Raw genomic sequence first — 15,767 nt, forward strand, 5'->3', positions numbered from 1 at the left:
GTTTGGGAGAGTGAAAAAGAAGTGAGACATGGGATTGTGAAGAAATCAGCACTAAAAGGAAGTCAATATGGTATGGAGGTGTTTTTTTTTGTTTTTCCTGAATATTCGCTGTGGTTTGTACTCCATGTCGTTATACGTTGCGTGCTACGCGATTGTTTTTGCGACCTCTGTTTGATCATGTCTGTCACTGTTGTCAATTTTTAATATTGCCGCTTCCTATTATTTTGATTAAAACCTGTTTCCCCTCACGGTTTTTTTTTTATACCTGTTATTCTCTAGCTGAAGTCAGTAGCTGAGAGTCTCGTGACCCTTGAGCTGAGCATCACAGCTCTTTTATAATTATTCTAGTTATTCATTTCCCATCCAGTCTGTGACTGTTTGCAGTGCGTTGTTGTGTGCAGCAGTAGGTTTAAGTTCAATCATGCAGCTTTATTTGTGTGATTTTTAATTACAATGTGTTGCGACTATTTATTTATTTTTTTAAATCTAATCACAAAAAGTACCATAATTTCTTAATATTAAAATGTTTCCCACTTGCTCCTTGAAAAAGAAATGACAAAAGTGTTTTAAAAGAAAGTGTGTATTGACTGTTGCTATGACAATAAACAAAAATGGAGCATAACATGAACCATTGAACCTTGACATATATTGTAAACGTTACTGATGCAACACAATTTTTGTGGTATTGTACAATAGAACAATGTGACATTGTGACCTAGATCTTGAACTTATTAGTTAAAAAGGTATTGTGATGCTACAGTGTAATGAAATATCAAATAGAACTTATAATACGCCGTGAGATATACTGTATTCAGATTATGATGTAGCACAATACCTCAATGCGTTACTGTGTGTGTGTGTGTGTGTGTGTGTGTGTGTGTGTGTGTGTGTGTGTGTGTGTGTGTGTGTGTGTGTGTGTGTGTGTGTGTGTGTGTGTGTGTGTGGTGGCTGCACAGCATAAATTATACGATTTGTAATGAAACACAGGTCATTTTTAGTAAGATGGAAGTTATAGTTGTTGTATCTAATAAAAGTAATGCCAGTTTTTTTTGCATTCTGTGTCTATGTGTTTCTAACTGGCCCCCATCAATACATGTAATTTATTACCTTCATATCAAACATGGACAACAAAGTCTTTTTATGAGGACAAGCAGGAAGTTTGGCAAACAACCAAGACTGCTCTTTGGGAAATGTTGTGTGCTTGAGTTCAGAGTTGTGTGAGAGATGACGGCTCTACTTTTCCTCGGTTTTCTCCAGTGTGTGAGAATAATTGAACCATAGCAGACGTGTGTCGACTGGAATCGTATCACGGTGGATACAATCTGTGTTATTCATCGTTCTTCTCCCTCGTCCTCTTCCAGAACTCTGAGGGAAAGAAGGGGTTCGTCAACCGCCTGGCTCACTTCTTCAGCAAGCGAAAGAAGAGTGGCAGTCGACACGGTTCGGACGCCTCCACCGATGCCAGTTCCCCTGGATCCCCCTGCTCTCCGGCCTCACCGAGGTCCGAGGAGGAGGCTGGGCTGAGGACTCCGACCCCCTCCCGGAAAAGCTTTGACCAGACCTCGCTCCATTACAGCGACACCCTCAGCCAGGTCTCCGGCCACTTCTACTCGAGCATGACCTCGGTGCAGCCGGTGGACCTCGACCTTCCGTTCGCCGACGACGGCAGCAGCAGGAGGAGCAGCATCAGGGAGGCGCACAGCTGCAGGATAAGCACGGCCAGCGAGGAGAGGAACTCCGGTAGTGTGACTCCCACCGGGCTGGACCTTCCTTGTCCCGTCGGCGACTCCAGCTCAGAACTGAGCTTCTCAGAATCGGTGGTGGAGGAAGTCGCCAAGAGGCTGCACGTCAATCTGGAAGAGGACATCCTCAAGGAAGCGAAGCGCGAGGAAAATGCAGTCGGCTCGTCCGGCGTGACTTCTCTCCCGATGCCTGCGTGTGCCAATGCAGCTCAGGCCCCGAAGAAGTCCCCGAACTTAACCTCCATAAGCTTAGGGACTAACAAGACCTCCGTGAAAACGGGGAAACAAGGACACAGCACCGCGCTGAAAGGTATTACTCTCGGCTCTAAGTCATCTACCTCGCACGTCGTCTCAACCAAACGGGTAGACAAGTCTTCACCGGAGGCCAGAGAAATCTCAAAATCCAGAACTGAAGCCTGGGTGACGTCCAGCAGCCCCCCGGGGGACACTAGAGGCTCGTCGTCGAGCCTCGCACCGGAGCAGGAGCAGGATCCGCTGGTTCATTCACCTGTCCAGCTCCACAAAGCAGTATGGGTGGAGACCTACCTGGGAGAGGAAGAGGAGGGGGGGAGGGCGAGCAAGGGGGAGGGAGGGGGAGGAAATGCTGTAATGAAGCAAGAGGAGGAGGGCTCGAGAGCAGACTCGCCTCCCGTACTGGCTATACCTGTCACTGTAATTCCCGTGGACGACTCAGTGACTGAGGGCGCTGCTGAAAGCCGTTCCACCCCCTCGGAGGCTTCACCGTCCGGTGGCAGCGTGCCAGGATCCGCCGGCTCCTTGGCACCGGCGACAGACGAGCTCCACACAACCTGCCAGCAGCCGCAGGAGCCCGACGCTGGCCCGGACTCAGAGCGGAGTTCACGTCAGGAGAAGCGGAGGCCGAGGGAAAATCGTGTGACGCGGAAGACTGTGAATCTGCCTTCCAAGAACAAGGTGTATGCCCGCAAGGTGTACGTCAACCCGGAGTCGGGCTCGGACGGCGAGGAGGCGCTAGAAGGGGAGCTCAGCAGAGGTTCGAGTTCAAAGAAGTCGGACACAACAGAGGCGGAACCGTGAGTGTCTTGTCTATTTTCTCTGGCTCCCGTTTGAAAATTGCCTTTGATCCCTTTGAGAGGACGAGAAAGGAGGGGAGCCGAAGGGAGCTCAGCCCGAATGCAACCTGAGCTCCGAGTTCCCATGTCCCATTGTGTCAGCGGGGAACAATGAGCTAAAGCTGCAGTGAGCCACTGAAATATTCATTTACTGTACATCTAATCCTGAAAACACAGACACTTTTACGTCACGGGGCTTCAGTGGCCTCGTTTTAAAATGAAACTATAAACGGGAAATGTCAGTACAGGAGCTAGAATTATTTCAGTTTAATTGGATATCGTCATTTATATGTTTATCTTTGGAGTATTTTTCTCCATGAATGGATGAGTCATTACAGAACATGGCAGGAAGCCATTTAGTTACATGAGTAAACAGTTGAAGAGAAACAAGTTATTATTCTCTGTTTTATTAAAATTCGACTGCAGCAAGGATGACTACAGTTCACCTGTTTCATTTCTTTTTAGTACCTCGGGCTGTAAGTCAGACCCCGAAACTGTATTCTTCCTGATTTATAGTTCTTGGAACTACTGCAAGGAGATTCCTCACATTTTTTTTTTCTGTCGTAAAGTTTTCCAAAAGTATTTCTTTTCCACATATTTGTTTGAAATGGAGGTCTTCCGGTAAAAATGAGTAGGCCAGGTAGATTTCTGCCTTTCTGCCTGGAGTTACCTGTTGAGAGTGATGCTATTCTCAATCTTCATTTGTGTGTGAATGATGGAAGGTTATGACTCATTTACATACAATAGTGGTGAAGAGTTTTTGTTTTGTTTTGTCGTGTCCATGTTTTCACTTTACAGTGTGAAATTGTGTTACGACATCAAGTCTAGCTTTACTGCTGAGAAAGTGTCACACTACAATCACATATGTATTTTAAATGTGTGTGAATGCTTCTGTCAGTTTAGGTTTAAATGGGGAGGGGCTGAGTTAATCAAGATAAAGCCTTCAAATGCCTTTGTTATTTTGTTGGCTAGTTTAATGGCTGTTGTTTAAATCCACAATTAAATAAAGGATTATACTTTAGCTTGAAAGCCTAATAAATTTAGGCAAAAAAAACATTAACTAAGTTTTCATAACAAACGAGTAAAAGAACCCTATATCCTGAACACAACAACTGTCTTTTCATCAATACGAAGCCCCTTGTTAGCGATCACTCGTTTTTGGTCATGTGAAAGCCTTAAAAGTTATTTCACATACTAAAACAAAAAGATATGTGTAATCTGTTGACTTCAAGGACACGACAACCAGCAGTGCAGATCATTCTTTACCCCCTCAGTAATAATCTTTCCATTGATGTTAAAAATACGCGAGGAACAGCTGAAAAACACGCATTTATTGTTGCGTCAACACATGCTGCTGCACATCCTGAGCACACAACAAATCCGAGGCAAATCGTTCTCGAGAAGAGTCTTCGGAGGTTTGTTATCTTTGGAGTGAGCCAGGAAACTTTGTTTCCTGCCTTTATACTGGCTGGAAATGAGTCGCAGCTAAACATTTGCCAAGCTGGTGAGAGTTCCATTAATGTTCATCTCCCTTTCAGGAAAGGAATGCAAATAAAAGTATCATCGGCGATTGTTAGATGCAGCTAATATATTGTCGCAGGAGCGTCTAAATTAATGTTTATGTTATTGCTCACGTGATTTTTTTTTTTTTTCTTTCCTTTTCTCTCTTTCTTCTGTTAGGCTACCGAGCGTCCAAGACAAAGGGGACGCAGAAGCTGAAGATGCAAAGTGTGAACCGTCCACAGCTACAGAGGCGACCCCACACTCTGATTCAATCACTTCTGAGCCCATAGCGGCAGAAAAAACAGACTCTGAGGCTTCTGACGTTGATGAAACCTCTGCAGCTTCAGACATGTACAAAAGTAAGTCGCGAACTGTGGAACCTGCGGCAGGAGGCCTGGGATCTCCTGCGACGGCCCTCTCCAAACGAGGGGTTAAAGGAGCAGCGGAGAGTCGGCATGCAGCTGCAAGTGGAACAAAGACGCAGACCTGCGCAGCTGCAGGCAAGGCCAGGAATGTCACAACAAAAGCAAAGGTCTCCACTGAGGGCCCGAAAGTGGAAAGCTCCAGTCTGAGTCCGCCCCGAAGGGACCACGGCAACGGTAGAGCAGCTTCAGCGTTGCCGACATTAAAAGACCGGTCACCCGGCAGCAGTACCTCAAGCGCAACAAGCTCAAAGTCCAAAATCCCCAAAAGGCCCTCGTCAGATCCTGATGTGAAACCCCCAGTGTCAGCGGATAAAACATCAGAGCCTGATACCTCGGGGTCAGCAGTCACACCCAAGCTGCAAAAACAAGCCAAGACCAAAGAGTCTTTAAAATCTCCGACCGCCGCCGCCACCAAGTCCAGCAGCAAAGTGAGCCTCGAGGAAGTTAAAGGAGTCAAATCTTCATCAGGAAATGTTTCTCCCTCAGCGCTCTCCACCAAGTCAGAGGCAAACAAACTGGCTAGAGAACAGCCTGTTGAAGAAACCGCAAACCGGCCCAACAGGGTGGGGAAAAAGAAAGGGGAGAAAAGCGTCGAGGCCGACCGGCTTCCCGAGAAGGAAAACGTCCGCGTCAGAAAACAGGAGTGCGATCGGCCGCAAGACGACGCCTCAACGAGTCGGTTGCCGATTCCATCCCCAACGAGAAGGAAGAACGACGACGGAGCTCAAACCGGCGGAACCGGCTTGGAAAAGGTTCCGGCCGGTCCGAAGGATCCAGACGGTCGTCTGAAAGGGCAGAAGCTGAACTGGGAGAAAGAAGACATTTCCTCTGAGCGGAGATCGAGAAGTGAGACGCCACCGCCTCACCCTGAGAGCCCCAAGAAAGGTGAGAAACCATTATCCACTGACATCAAAAGTTTAATATCGACTTGAAAATAAAGTTTAATTTGACTTTTATAAATTACGGAAGCAACGGTCTGTGACACAAACACATTTACTGTCTCTTTAGAAGTAACAGTAACACTGATGGTAAAGCCAGCATGTAAGTGAAAACACAATAGAAGATAGCATTTAAAGAAAATTTGAAGACATTAAACTCACTCAAATAACATTACAAGTGAGTAAATTACAGTGTTGTCATCAGTCACAGAGTGTTCAAATATAAGTTTAGTAGCTTCGATGGTAGATATTCCACAACAAAGATTCTTCACCAGGTTTCAGGTCAAGTCAGAAAATAATTTTACAAATAGCTGGAGTCAAAAAGATTCACTCCAGCTCTTAACTCCTGTAAAAAAAAAAAAACGTAGTGTAGATGAGATTTGGTTTACAAAGTATGAAAGTTAAGCTCATTGTGTGTGTTTTCAGGTTACCTTAAGATAGCAATGGACCACCAAAGTGTGTGATTGCAGCCCTTTTGTAGATGAATATATAAATGGATTTTCCGATATAACGTGATAATTGCATCAGTCTGAAATTTTTAAACATACATTGATTTTCAATTAGGGAAAAAATATTGTTTGACTAAAAATTGAAGTTAATGACAACGAAGAGTAGAATTTAAAAGGTTTACGCTTCTCCCCGCTCCCTTTCGAACATGTAAAGCCAGATATGCACATATTGAAGTCAGATTGTCTCCATCTGTTTACTCATACAGATTTTTTTTCTTTATTCTTTGTCTGTTTGTTTTTCTTCTTTCTTTACATGTTTGAAATAAAGATTAAAAAGACAAAGACAATGCTCCCTAGCTGGTGCCGCTGTTTGATGGGCGTAAAGCAGTATTGGCCTGCATTGCCCTCGAGGGAACAGGATGAATGGCACCAAAAACTCACCAGTTATAATATGTCCCTTTGTTTATTCTGTAAAAACAGCAGCTTTTCAGGGTTTTTGTACAGATTAACCTATTGTGCTTTTTTTGTCAGTCGAAATGAGTATGTGACGTTTGTAAACGTCACTGTCTTGCACTAAAGCTGTTTATGTGTGCGTGTCGCCAGCAGGAAGGCTGTCACCGACAAAATCGTCCAAACACCTTTCCAAAGGAATCATCAACCACGAGGAGAGTGAGACTCCGTCTCCCACCACGCAAGAGAAACCTTCAAGGCTTTCACGACTCCTCAAACAGACTGAAAGTGTCAAACAGAACCACAAAACTCCTGAGAAAGAATCTGATGACACCCCGACGTCCGTAAGCAAGCTTCCAACAAGAGGCCCGAGAAGTCCCACTAAATTAAGAGTCAGGAAATCTCAACCGTCGCCCACTGAGACCCCGGACGAGGCAAATCTCAGCGTATCCACGGAGACGACCGTCAAAGGATCTACGGGTGTCACGGCAGATCAAATGAAGGATGTCGGAAGTGGTGACAAATTGAAATTCAAGTCTGCCTCCGCAGAGAAGGAAAAGGTTGTAAAGCTTCCTGATAAATGCACCACGAGCAATATTGAGGAGAAAGAAGAAGACATGAAGGAATCAGAGGGAAGCAAAACCTGTGCTACAAATCAAATTTCAAACACACATACATTACAAAACCGTGATGTTGTTACAGAGAAGGTAAAAGTTACAGACTCGGGAAGTGAGGATGAGAACCTGATGAAGCCACAAGTTACTGATGTAGATACTTCGACTGATCGAGGACAGCGTGAAGCCAAGCAAGCAAAAGCTGAGATTCTACCGGAAAACGTGTCTGCCATTGAAACGGGGAAGAAAGCACAGATATCACCAAAATCCTCCCCTTTGCTAAAAGAGAAACCGGCACCAAAGCCAACAAACAACATGGATTTAATGCAGCATGAAGAGACCGAATCCACAACATCGGCTCAGGATGTAACCGATATCTCAGCCGAGCCTGTCGTGGACGACGGAATTCAAAGTGGCAAAATGGACCGGTCTGACCAGGAAGGTGTTACGGAAATAAATGTACTCATTTCCAAAGAAGAGATCACTTCAAGCAGCCTTCCTGATAAACTGGCCTCGAAAGGCCCAGATCCTGAACCCAAGAATGTTCACAAAGGCAGCGTCACTGCCGCCTCGGGTCAATCCAACGGGGCCAGCGCAGGGCAGCACAAGAAGTTACCCAAGGACCTGACAACAAATGAAAAAGACAGAAAGGATTTAGTAAAAGATCTTGACGCAGAGGAGAAAAATAAAGAGGAGGTTGGCAGGAGGCCAGCAGAGGCTTTGGACAGTCAGACACAGACTGTGGCTGTTTCTGAATTGCCCAAGAATGTTGAAAACTGTGCAGACAAAGAGGCTCTTTTACTGGCAGGGCAATCTGAAAGAAAGGATAACGACTCCAAACCAAATGAAAAGATGCTCATAGATGCAGCAGTGAACGGCACCGACTCACGGAACAGTTGCAACGGGGAGCTCGAGGGCATAATACCCGAGAGAACAACAAAGAAGGGCATTACGGATTCAGAGGAACACAGACATGCACCAGAGGAGGAGCGTTTGCTTCCTGAATCGAAAGGGGAACCGCGAAATGAAAGTGCTGCCGATGTGACAGGAAATGCAGAGAGCAAGACATCGGAGGGAGCGGAGCAGAATGTAAAGACATCAGCTGTGGGAGATGAATCCAAAGTTCTACAAACCAAAGACAAGCCGGTGAGAGACGGAGGTAAAACAGAGACTGCATCAAATAAGACTTCTGAATCTGATGCCCCAAACAAAGAGAACAAGAAGTCTTCCATTCCCGTGAAAAAGGCTGAGGACGTGGCAACTGAAAATAAAACTTCTTCAGCGGTGTCCAGTAGTCTGACTGCTGCGACTGAGACATGCGTTTTAGTGAAAGACTCACAGAAGACACCAGGAAGCCACATCTCACCGAAGGATACAACTCAGCAAGTAGCAGCTGCTGTTACTGTACCTCAAGGTGCCGAGAGCCTTAAAGAAGAAATGGAAACAAAAGATTCAGTGGAGGGTTCGGTGAGTGAGGCTGCTGCTGCTGCTGATAGTCACATTAGCACTAAACCAGAGCAAAAGTACACTTCTCCTGGTGGCCAAAAGGAGGATGTGAGTAAATCTAACTTGACAAAACCAGACAAATCAAAAGAGAACACAGAAGCAGAAACTCGGGAGAACCAAAAAGCAGAGGAGACTCAAGAATCGCCCTCTCTCCCCGCTGGCGATACCAAAGAAAACATAGATGCCGAGAAATCCTCATTAGAGAGCGTAGTGAACGAGACACCAAATAGTGAAGTTAACAGCCAAAACGCTCAGATGTCCATAACTGATCGCAGCAAAGATGTGAACATAAAACCTGAGAAAAAGGAATCTAATGATACAGTACGCAAACAGACTCCGGAATCGGTACGAGTCGACGCTGAAAAGGACACGGTGGAAGACCAAGCTCAAGAAATAAAAACTGTAACCCGCAAAAAGAAAAACGAGGAGAGTGAACTCAAAGATTCATCATCAGGGACTGAAAACTCCCCTGCAAATGTTAATGGTGGAGTTAGCCAAGAACAGGAGGCGTTATCAAAAGACAAACAAGATGTGGACGTCACAGGGACAGAGAAAAACAAACCCGCAGAAATCGAACTGCCAAATACTCTGCTAAAAAAGGCAACAGGAGCGCCACAGGACGCACAAGACAGCCGAATTCAAGACCTAAAGCCTGAAACCGAAGAAACACCTGCAGCTGAGTTTGTAAAAGAGCCGGTGAGTGAAAAGGCGAATGAGGAAGTGGTTGCACAGCAAGATCAGAAGCCCACAGCTGCTGGAGACAAAGATGAGGTTGTAAGAACGCCAGAGCAAGACAAATCTACAAAATCCAAATGTGTAAATGATAAAGTAGAACAAGAACCGGAGAAGGCAGGACATGAGGCGAGAGAGAAGGAGGTGCAAAAACAAAACACAGATACAACTTGTGAAAGCAGCTCTGTGAGCACTTCTAAAGACGCCAGTGAAAAATCTGAAGCCAAAGACTCATTGAGAGACAGTCTGGAGACCAAAATATCTACTAATCAGGCTGAAACCATCTCGGACAAAAACAAGAGTACTGAGAGTAGTAAAGAGAAAATTGAGACCAAAATTAAAAAGACTTTGGTTAATGAGGCACCGAGTACAGAAGCGAAGGTTGGAGCTGTGACACGGCAAGATCAGGAGTCTGTAATTAATGAAAAGCAGGAGAGTCTAACAAAACCAGCTCAAGACAAATCGACAGGAATCAAAGGTTCTGGTGACAAATCTAAAGATAAAAATGAGCCTGAATGTGAAAAGATGAAGACTATAGTGGGGGAAGAAGCTGTCATTAAAGATTCATCTATAAGTAGTGTGGTTAGTGACAAAGATGTCAATTTTACCAGACAGGATAAAAGGAAAGCCAAAAAATCCAAATCTTTAAAGGCTGACTCAAAACAGAATCAAGAAAAGACTGAAACCAAAGATCCATCGACAAAGATGGAGAAAAACACTGATCAGTCCACAAGTTGCAAACAGGAGCAGGAACCCAAGAGAGAAAAATCTGGAAAATCGAGCACGTCATCACCTGGAGAAGCAGCTAATAAGACTCCCACTAAAAAAGAAAAAGATGTTGTAGAAGTCAAGATCAAAGTGATAAAGGACAAGAACTTGAAGACTTCAAAGACGGAGGCCAAGCAAGAACCTGAGTCTGATTTATCAGATAAAACAGACTCAAGTTGCAAACAGGAGCAGGAACCCAAGACCGAAAAATCAGGAAAATCGCGCACTTCATCATCTGGAGAAGCAGCTAATAAGACTCCCACTAAAAAAGAAAAAGATGTTGTAGAAGTCGAGACCAAAGTGATAAAGGACAAGAACTTAAAGACTTCAAAGACGGAGGCCAAGCAAGAACCTGAGTCTGATTTATCAGATAAAACAGACTCAAGTTGCAAACAGGAGCAGGAACCCAAGACCGAAAAATCAGGAAAATCGCGCACTTCATCATCTGGAGAAGCAGCTAATAAGACTCCCACTGAAAAAGAAAAACATGTTGTAAAAGTCGAGACCAAAGTGATAAAGGACAAGAACTTGAAGACTTCAAAGACGGAGGCCAAGCAAGAACGTGAGTCTGATTTATCAGATAAAACAGAATCACCCCACGTGGTTTCAGATAAGATACCTGTGAGTGCTGATGCTAAGACGATTGATAAAGACAGTAAAGGAAAAACAAAAACAGACGAGTCTTTCGCTGCAGTCGGTTTGAAACAGCAAAGTACCACAGAAAAGGAAAAGCTTTCAAAGCCGGCAGGTGGCAGTTTATCTGTTCCCACTGCATCAAAACCATCAGTTCCGCCTCTTAAGACAGACTCTCCGTCCAGCTGGCTCGGTTTGGAAAATTATCAGAAGAAGCCACATCCAGAAACGAAAATGGAACGGAAGCGAATGGTGAAAACGTCGTCTGGTCAGAACGACTCGCTCGAAATCAACGTCGATGATTTCATGAAGAACATCAAGGAAGGAGGAATGCCCTTCTCGATACCGACCAGGAGGCGGATTCACAAGAGATCCCAATCGCTGCCGTTTGTCATGCCGTCGATTCGGGAGGATCACTGCGAGAAAACATTCGATCCCGAAGAATTCCAGTTCGGGCGGCGGAAAAATGGCCGGAATTTCATGGATCTTTTACCAGCCTCGGTAATCAAGCGGAAAGGGAGGGACGTCACTTCCCTGAGTGTGAAAAAACGAACAGAGGACGAGGCCTCCGCGATGGAAAACCTTGACGGGCAAGAGGAGAGCGACGGCGTCAAACACGAGGCTAAAGACGAGACGCCAAAGGACGAGACGCCAAAAGACGACGGGGAGCCCGGGAAACTGACGTCCCGGCTTGGACGGATGTCCATCCTCTCCAACTTGCTGAGCGCCACTCGGTCCGGCAGGAACGCCAACAGGGAAGCCACGCCGAGCACGCTTCCGTCGGCGCCCGGGAAGCCGGGAGCGGATAAGGAAGGCGCAACAGCTGCAGATCAGCCGGGAGGAGGTGCGGGTGCAGCTGCTGAGTCAGCCCTTGGCCCCTCCCCCGCTCCTCCTCTGCCCAAGTTCTCAGAGATTAAGCTGCCGGATCATTTGGAGAAGTACCTCACGGAGAGCAAACGGACCGCGGGCACCTCCGAGGACTCCGCACAGATGACTAAGACCGACCTGGATTCCCAGGAGGGGGCCGCCGTGGAGCAGGACCCGTCGGCCCAACATGTGGACGTGGATCTGAAGGACCCAGCAGGACCGTCTGGAACCAGCCACAGCCGACTGCAGACCTCTCAGAACGGACTTTGCACTCCTAAGACAAAGGTAGGCATTATATTTGTAGTACTTCATGAGTCGTAAACTTTCAGCGACTCCTTGGGTTTTCACCAGCTTTAAGCACACAAAACCACAGATATGTTACCCTGGCAACATGTGCCCCACTTTCACATCCTGTACTTTTGTTCTGCGGTACTGCCGCAATGTGGACGTGACTCATTCGCAAGTAGGGACAGGAGAAAATGATGTTTGACAACGAGAGCAGTTTTTTTTTGTTTGCTCTGCGTATCTGCCGGACCGCGATAAGATCTAACTTTGCACCAGTGCAAATGAAGCAGATTTATGCAAAAAAACAAAGTATATTTAGACTCACGCGGTGTTCCGGGGAACAAGAATTGCTTTGTTCCGTCTCTGTCCTACAGCTAATCCCAACCAACAATATGTACAAAGCAGTTTTAGCTCTTTTACTTTCACCAGTCCATGAAAATTTAAATAATATACAAATATGTCTACATAACGCACAGTATACACTCTATGATGGCGCAACAATTTCGCTGGGGAAAAAAAAACTAAAGTGCTCTATAGATAGAAGGTTAAAATTGTTTCCCAGATATTGTCAAACTAACAAGTAATAATGCTCAAAAATGCTAATTTCTCCAAAGAAATTGATAAATAAATACACTGATTTAAAAAGAAGTGAAGATGTTTTTGTATCTAAACTCTGCTCCTAACTTTTTGTTTCACAGGTGCCAGTAATAAGAGGATTCCACAAACGGCCCGGAAAGGTACATTTTTCTCACAATTACGTGGCAGATTACATGGTGGTGATACATAATCTTATGGCAATAATATTCTTTAATTACTCTTCTAGATTGTTCTATTCGAACACGCACAGTTTGGAGGAGAGGCTTTCGAACTCCACCGTGATGTCGAGGACGCCACCGGCATGAAGCTCTCCCCGGTCATATCGGTCAGAATCATACGAGGATGGTACGTTGGGTGGTGCTCCCTTTATAAAAAAAAAATCAGTTTCAGCTCCGTCGGCATCAAAAAAAAATCTACACTCGTATTCTGAAAATGTTCATTTTTAATGCTTAATCTGAGATATTGCCTTCACCGTGCCATTTCCTCATGTTGTGTCCCCACAGCTGGCTGCTCTATGAGAAAGCCGGCTTCCAGGGCCGCGTCATTGCGCTGGAGGAGGGTCCCACGGAGCACCTGGTGAACATGTGGGCGGAGGAGGGGGCTCCGACGACGCTCGACGACATGGGTCGACCTGTCCCGACCGCACCGATGGTCATCGGTTCTATTCGACTGGCAGTACGGGTAAGTGAGCCTTTGAGTCTGACTTCTGCAATTCACCTCATATGACCCCTTAAAATATTAGTGTTATTGTTTTTATTAAGTCATTTCGGATATAAAAGCCTGAAATGTCTATGTAAATAATTAAATGTAGATTTTATGGAAATACATTTGCACAAAATTAATCTTCACCCAGGTACATGCACACGTATACATGTTTATATACTCTACATACACACATATGGCACATGTGTGTAATTTAACATGTCTGAAAAGAGGTAGGAATAATTTAATCCTTATCCTTATTATTATGCATTTTATTTGTACTGCATTTTGTCCTCAAAGTGCTTTAAACAACAATATAAGCTAAAAGCAACGATATAAAACACTTAAAAATAGCAAGAAAAATTAACAAGAGCTCCTACACACACACACACACACACACATTCAAAAACTGGTATATCCCGTCATTTTACAGCTATATTAAATGCAATCCAATCCACTTTATTTGTACAGCACATTTTAACAACAAAGCGTTTCCAAAGTGCTGCACATGAGACTGCACATAAAAACAAAACTATACAGTCCCACACTAAATAAGTATAAAACCATAAAATCAAAATAAAAACAGATTAAAAACTACAAACACATAAAAAAAAACTACAAATAAGAATAAAACAATTTAAAAGAATAAATAGAAATATAAAAACGCTTAAAAAGCCATAAAATAAATAAAAGACACAGGGGACCACACGACTCGCGCGGTGTGAGAATAAAAGTGGGTCACACAGTTTTTCAGTTCTTCGCTCTGAGGGCACGGTTCTCCCACCTCTGTAGGACTACAGCGTTCCGCAGATCAACCTGTTCACGGAGGTCAACGGGCTGGGCCGCGTGGCGTCCTACTGCGACGACACCGTCGAGATCAGCTCCTACGGAATCCCGCAGACCACCGGCTCCATCAAGGTCCACTCGGGAGTGTAAGTTCCAGCTCGCATATATATCAACATCCCATGAAATAAACGTGTCGTCCTGAGCTCTGCGTGTGAAGGGTCGCATGCCGCAGACTTGCGGTTGAGCCGGGAGGATATCTGGTACTCTTGTTTTACCGGCTCACATAAGTGCCCTAGTTATTGACGTGGTTATCTTCTGGATGAACACGCCTCCGCTCGCCCTTTCCCCGTGGTTCTAACGTTTCCATCCTCCTGCTGTGTGTCTGCAGCTGGCTGGTTTACTCCAACCCAGGGTTCGATGGGTTAATCGGCGTGCTGGAGGTGGGCGAGTACCCCTGCCCCGAGACCTGGGGCTTCCCGGAGCCCTTCGTGGGTTCTCTCCGACCCCTCCGAATGGTAGAGATATACAGCTTCACGCACGTTTGCACCGTCGCTGGTCAGTCTGACGCCACGGTTCTTCGTCTTTTCTTTTTTCTTTTTTCCAGGGAGCGATCCGAGTGGACCATCCCAACGACGTCAAGGTTTGTCCTGCAACTCGTCCACTCATACCCCGCTAGGGCACGGGTACTATGCCGGGCTATTGAAGACGATAAGACGAAGTCCGTGAAGTTAATCCCGGACTGTTGACGGCTTGACAGGAAGTCACACGGGGTTGAGAAACGCTGCAGTTGTAATCTAATCATGTAAATGTGAAAAAAAAGAGGGAAGACTTTGGACCTCGTGCATCTTTTTCTCCAGATACTTCGAGAGGTCAGGTGCTCACTGGGCTCAGGTTGATCATCAATGTAATCATGTGATCCAATTATTTAATAACATCGTAAAATTAGATTATTGTGTTTTTTCTCAAACATGGAGAATTTGTGTTTTCGTCCTCTTTGAGTTTTCACTCGGTTAAGAGAAGACTAAAAATAGAGAGCAAAATGATAACATGTAATTCTATTTTGCTTCATGCGCAAGGGAAATAAAATGTATTTCTGAAAAATGTTGGTTCATGCAATTAAGGAATTGGAGAAAGTCTTAAGCGCACGGATCGTCTAAATACTGTTGAGAGTACAAATCCGAAAATGTAGTGATTATGGGAGCTTGTCAGCACTTTCACATGCTGAGGTATGTGAATAGCCTGCAGCCTCTGAAAGACCCACAGAAGTGACGACAAGATATGTAGTTTTAGTCTCCACTGCGCTCGGCGGCATGAAAGGCATTCAGTAGAGATACACGTGTCAAAGTCGCCATGGCGAGAGGGTTTCAGGCCACACCTACATTGTGATTTCTCTCTTTCGTCTCAGGCTTTAGTGTTCGAGAAGCCCGACTTTGAAGGCGAGTGCGTGGAGCTGGACTGTGACGTCTGCAGCCTGCAGCAGCTGGACGAGAAGGAACCGGACCGGGCCGAGGCCAAGGGGAAGACGCTCCCCGCCGTCGGCTCCGTGAAGATTCTCGGCGGCCTGTGAGCTTATACTTGTTATCTACAGGAATCTTTCGATTCGTTAATAGTTATTCATGTGCGTGAAGAAGAAATGTGTATTGAAGCCACGAGGTAACTAAATCTCAATGTGTTGAACT

General features: G+C 45.4%; 1 protein-coding gene across 1 annotated transcript in view; it reads left to right on the forward strand.

Moving 5' to 3' along the window:
* crybg1a (crystallin beta-gamma domain containing 1a) overlaps window positions 1-15,767 on the forward strand; it is a gene marked incomplete at its 5' end in the record, with an annotated part of 49,499 nt that overhangs the window by 22,864 nt on the left and 10,868 nt on the right. Inside the window, 10 exons of the mRNA XM_080512587.1 lie at window positions 1,362-2,794; window positions 4,514-5,646; window positions 6,752-12,003; window positions 12,702-12,740; window positions 12,827-12,945; window positions 13,104-13,281; window positions 14,095-14,234; window positions 14,477-14,603; window positions 14,693-14,728; window positions 15,494-15,651. Coding sequence (XP_080368713.1) covers window positions 1,362-2,794; window positions 4,514-5,646; window positions 6,752-12,003; window positions 12,702-12,740; window positions 12,827-12,945; window positions 13,104-13,281; window positions 14,095-14,234; window positions 14,477-14,603; window positions 14,693-14,728; window positions 15,494-15,651 — 8,615 coding nt within the window. The remainder of the gene's footprint in view (window positions 1-1,361; window positions 2,795-4,513; window positions 5,647-6,751; window positions 12,004-12,701; window positions 12,741-12,826; window positions 12,946-13,103; window positions 13,282-14,094; window positions 14,235-14,476; window positions 14,604-14,692; window positions 14,729-15,493; window positions 15,652-15,767) is intronic.

The sequence above is a fragment of the Blennius ocellaris genome, assembly GCF_963422515.1.
Source record: "Blennius ocellaris genome assembly, chromosome: 17".
Taxonomy (NCBI): Eukaryota; Metazoa; Chordata; class Actinopteri; order Blenniiformes; family Blenniidae; genus Blennius; species Blennius ocellaris.